General features: G+C 40.5%; 1 protein-coding gene across 1 annotated transcript in view; it reads right to left on the bottom strand.

Annotated features, from left to right (window-relative positions):
• Positions 1 to 3: 3 nt before the first annotated feature.
• LOC309492049 (telomerase Cajal body protein 1-like) overlaps positions 4 to 5034 on the bottom strand; it is a gene marked incomplete at its 3' end in the record, with an annotated part of 14761 nt that continues 9730 nt past the window's right edge. The window contains exon 7 of the mRNA XM_082191065.1: positions 4 to 174. Coding sequence (XP_082047191.1) covers positions 4 to 174 — 171 coding nt within the window. The remainder of the gene's footprint in view (positions 175 to 5034) is intronic.

Raw genomic sequence — 5034 nt, 5'->3', positions numbered from 1 at the left:
ACCCTGACGATTTTATCAAAGCCGCAGTAGAGCTGAGAGCCGTCGGGAGAGAAACACAGGGAATGGGCCGCGGTCAGCTCATCCAGGTGGTTGTAGGGTCGAAAAGATGCACGGAGGTCCCCGTAGAACGCGTCCCATATGTGGACTGGGTTGTCCCGGCTACTACTGGCAATGCTGAAGGGGCAAGCAACAAAAAGGGGGAAACTGAAATACACTGCATGTTACAGAAAAATCCTGCAAAAAATCTAAAAACTTTTTTTTTAAACTACAAGAGAATGCAACATCAGACTTAGTAATCAGTCTGGCTTTCATCTAAACCGGCAACACAAAAGACCCATTCACAATAGAGAATCTAACAAATTAAGAGCTGAGACAATTTGAAGTGAAAGATGACGACTACCGCTAGATGAAAGAAATTAGGCATATGAGTACGTGCCCTCCAAAGGATTGGAAAATCCCTAGGCAATCCCTTGGCATTGATAGGGGACAGTACAAACTATATATATATATAAATATATATAAACTAAAACATTTTATTACATGAATTAAGGATTTCAGAACATTGAAAAAAAAAATACTAGAGCTTTTTATAAACCATCTCTGCACTTTGGGATGTTCATGGCAAAACAAAGCAAGATATTGCATGGAAACTTGGTCATGTGGGGATTAAATACATGAATACTCTCATGAATATGAGTGAACGTTATGATTTTACTGTAAAACTGGTAAATTGTCAAATTGTTTTTCGCCAAATTCGATTGAAGCACTGAAAATTATCAGCCAGTCATATTATATTTTGATATTTTGATCACACTCTTAAGGTGCGGACATCTCTGCCATTGCTCGGTGAAAGTTCAGACGAAATCCAGTTATTGTAATAGGAACCCGATGGGGAGTTTCAGTATGAGGACAAAAAAGTTTCCCACACAGGTTTCACACATGATAAATAAAATTTGCCTTTGTCTTTTGACATTTAAGAGGACTTTGTACCATTAAGAAATCCTGCAAGTTTCAGAGCTTAGGGGATGCTAGCAATAGCAAGCTAGCTTTGAAAGCATGAGATCCCACCCTCCCTTCAGAGCGTCTCCAAAGCCACGCTTCCTTCAAAACACATGAACGCACACAGAAGAGACGACAAAGCATCAGAGATGACGTTAAACTACCTCATGTCTAAAAGCACATAATATTACAATAATAATGAACGTAAACAACTTACAGAGCTCTGACTTGTACCAGCTGACTGCTGCAGATTCATTTCGGTGTTAATAGTGTTGACATAGAAACGCATAAATCTGAGTCTGAGGACATGAACAGCTCCGGGTAGAACATCACGGGTTGCCATCTCGTCATTACGATTATGACATGGTTTGAACGCAGCATAAGCTCATTGTTTCGGTTCAGGAGGAACTGTAAAAGTTCTGTTTCGATTGTGGTGCTCGGTGACTGACGTCTGTCTACAACTCTGCAAAGTCTCATGAAACATGCTGATGAAATTCCGATAATCGATCACAAATGGATAATCATGGATAATTTTCCTTAGGGGTGGTGAACAGTCTTACAAAAGCAAGAGCTTACAAAAGCTAAAGTAAACACTACATCAATACTGTAATGTTAGTTAGCAGGCTAGCGGAGGCAAAGCTTTGCCCTTCGTTTACATCATAGCAACTACACACAACTTATAATTGGAACTGTTAATAGAAAATACAACTGCAAATAATAAGACATACTTAGAAGTTGTGATCCATAAACAACAGATTGTCCCGACAAAATGGGAACAGCTACGTCTTTCAGGAGAAGCTTTTGTGCATATAGCCTGCGTTGTACTCTGTCTGTCTGCTGTTCTCCGTTAAATGTGCAGCGCGAGCGGCCGAGCGCACAGACAAACGTTGAGGTTATAATGTTCAGGAACAGTGTTAAAAATACATTTTAACCTCTCTAAGTTCGTCAGCCTTAGGACAAACTTTTTCCCGATGGAAAAAACAGCGACGACACCCTTCATCTTCTCTGGCGCAGCTTAACCAGGCCTCGCCAACTTTTTTGCATCTTCCGTGGGCGGAGATTATTTAAATGAGGAACATTATGACTTCATAAGATCCGGAAAAATCGCAATGTAGCCCAAACGAGCCGAAGAGTCATTAGAGACTAACATAGTTCTTGAAAAGTGGATTCTGTTAAATTATATATCTCCCTTTGGAGTGGACTTTGAGCTTTGTAACCTTGCCTTTGTAAAAACCTTAGTAAAATACTGTTTGCACTGTATTTTATTTCCTTTTTATTCTAAACCGTTTTAATTATTCTTATTTCTTTTGATTATTTTAATTACTTCTATGTAAAGCACTTTGAATTATGTTTACTTCAATGGCGCCGATGTATGGCGACATGCTACGAGCCTCTCTCACACTAAGCCGCGCTTAGTGTTAGTTTTAACCTTACTTATTAGTTTGATAATACAGCCTACGTCCTCCCTTATCACTTATGATCGCCAGACTTTATTGGACATCGGACAAAATGTTCCAAAACAACATCTATGATACCTGTGGATTTTATCAAAATATCAGAAACCTGGTGCACTGGATATCGAAGGCGATATGGGCGGAAGAGAGGAAGCCGACCTACCAATTCCAAGCATGCTGCTGGCAAACATGCAACTTGCCTCTGTTTTCACTGACATTTTTAACCTGTCACTCTCTCTTTGTGTGGTTCCAAATTGTTTAAAAAAAAATCAGCCATAATTCCCGTGCCTAAGAAACGACTGCCACCTGATGAATGATTTTAGACTTGTAGCCTTGACTTCTGTGATTATGAAGTGTTTTGAACAGCTCGTGAAAGCATACATCAACAACAGCATACCTGTCTCCACTGATCCACTACAATTTGCATACAGATCAAATAGAGCTGTGGATGATGCTGTATCCTTGGCTTTACATACTGTGCTCCAACATCTAGAGGGCAGGGATACGTATGTCAGGATGCTGTTTGTTGATTATAGCAGTGCCTTCAATACTATCAGACCTTCTATTTTAATACCCAAGCTGTTAGACCTGGGCCTCTGCAATACCATCTGCAGCTGGATACAGGACTTTCTAACAGGCCGGCCCCAGACAGTTAGAGTTGGCACTACATACTCAGCCTCTATAGTGTTAAACACCGGAGCACCTCAAGGCTGCTGTCTCAGTCCTCTATTATATATAGCCTGTATACCTTTGACTGTACTGCAAAACATCCCACTAATAGTATTGTGAAACTGCCTATAGGGATGAGGTGAGTAATTTGATCACGTGGTGCCGCAGAAACAATCTGTCCCTCAATGTGGCGAAAACCAAGGAGGTCATCATAGATTTCAGAACGAACAAACCCAAACATACACCTGTCTATATTACGGTAACAACTCTCCAGTTGAAATTGTCAACACCTTTTTAGATTTCTGACTCCCTCTTATGGTCCTTCCATATCAGCTGTGCCATTAAGAAGGCACATCAGAGGCTTTATTTCTTGAGGTGTCTCAAGAAATATGGTATGTCCCTTAACATTCTACATAACTTTTACCGCTGTACAATTGAGAGTATACTGACAGGTAACATTGCAGTGTGGTTTGGCAGGGCTACTTCACGTGATCTTAATCTTCTGACAAAGGTGGTCAAAACTGCATCTAAAATGATTGGGCTTCCACTTGAACCGCTCAAAAAACATTCACTGGAAACGCAGCACTAAGAAGGCACTAGGTATTATGCAGGATTCTAGTCATCCTGCACATAATCTCTTCTCCCACCTTCCATCAGGGAGACGTTTGCAGAGCATCCCAACGCGCACATCACATTTCAGGGATAGTTTTTACCCTCAGGTAATAAGGCTACTGAATGATAGTACAACAGGAAGGAGGGTTGAGGTTTGAGCGTAGTTAGTTACTGTGCTTGGATGTTTTAATGTTATTATAATTGTTATTTATTGACTGGTGCTGAGAGAGTGCCAAGGCACATTGTATTTCATTGCTGTGGTACTCTGTACTAATATGCATATGACAATAAACTTGAACTGAACTGAATTACCATTGTGTATGAAATGTGCTATTTAAATAAACTTGCCTTGCCGATCTTTTGTATGCTCAAACAGCAACATTACAGACTAACTAAAGTTGAAAAAGTGAAAAAGCATAATTTAAAGTAAAAAAAAAAAAATCCATGTCATGACCCCTTTAAGCTGTTTATGCAAATTCACTGTGCTGACCAACAGAAAGCGGATTGGTTTGAAAGTGAATCGTTGAACTGTGCTTTACTATGCTATTGACAAATTAATGCCATATGGGTTTGGATTGGAATGAAAAGAGTAAATGATGTCAGAATTTTTATTTTTCGGAGAACCATTCCCTTAAGTACAGATCCGACGTTCCGTCTCAACAGGAGGGCAACAGTTTAAAAGTGAATAATGAGAAACTACACCAAATGACTAGAGTCGAGATGGAGGATGTAAATGACCTGAATACTAAGCACCTCCCCTGGAGGAAACAGCCAATCATAAGTCAGAGTTAATGATCAACCCCTGTGGACCTTCAAGCAGCTCTTTAAGCCCTTGGCAGCAGTCAGAACATTACGCTACACACGCCTGGAAGAGAAATACTCGAAAGCTGCTGTTTCACAGTGCTTCAGAAAAACCTGTAAACAATCACTAAGACAAGATAAAAGATGACAAATTGTTACTGAGCACGTCTCTGACTTCTTTAACCTCATCCTCTTCATCTTAAAGATTCCTTTATGAAGTTTACAGTTTGTCCTTGACCCGCGACTTGTCGTTCCTCCCTTTCCTTTGTCATTTTCGGTCGCTGCAGGGCGGATTCTGTAATCCCAAACAACTTTGATCAGAACTGATGCTGCGCGTGTGTGAAACAGCACATGCCACAGTTAACGAGCCCTCGTTAGCAACCTGCCGCAGTTATTCATGACGACTGCCATTGATTTGGACTGATTTCTGTTCCATTGCCTTCTGTCCAACAAAAAACATAACCATCAAAGAGGACATCATTAAACGAGAGCTGGAGCG

Source organism: Leuciscus leuciscus (genome assembly GCF_965113295.1).
Source record: "Leuciscus leuciscus genome assembly, contig: HAP1_SCAFFOLD_877, whole genome shotgun sequence".
NCBI lineage: Eukaryota > Metazoa > Chordata > Actinopteri > Cypriniformes > Leuciscidae > Leuciscus > Leuciscus leuciscus.
This window is presented reverse-complemented; position numbering and strand designations above follow the sequence as displayed.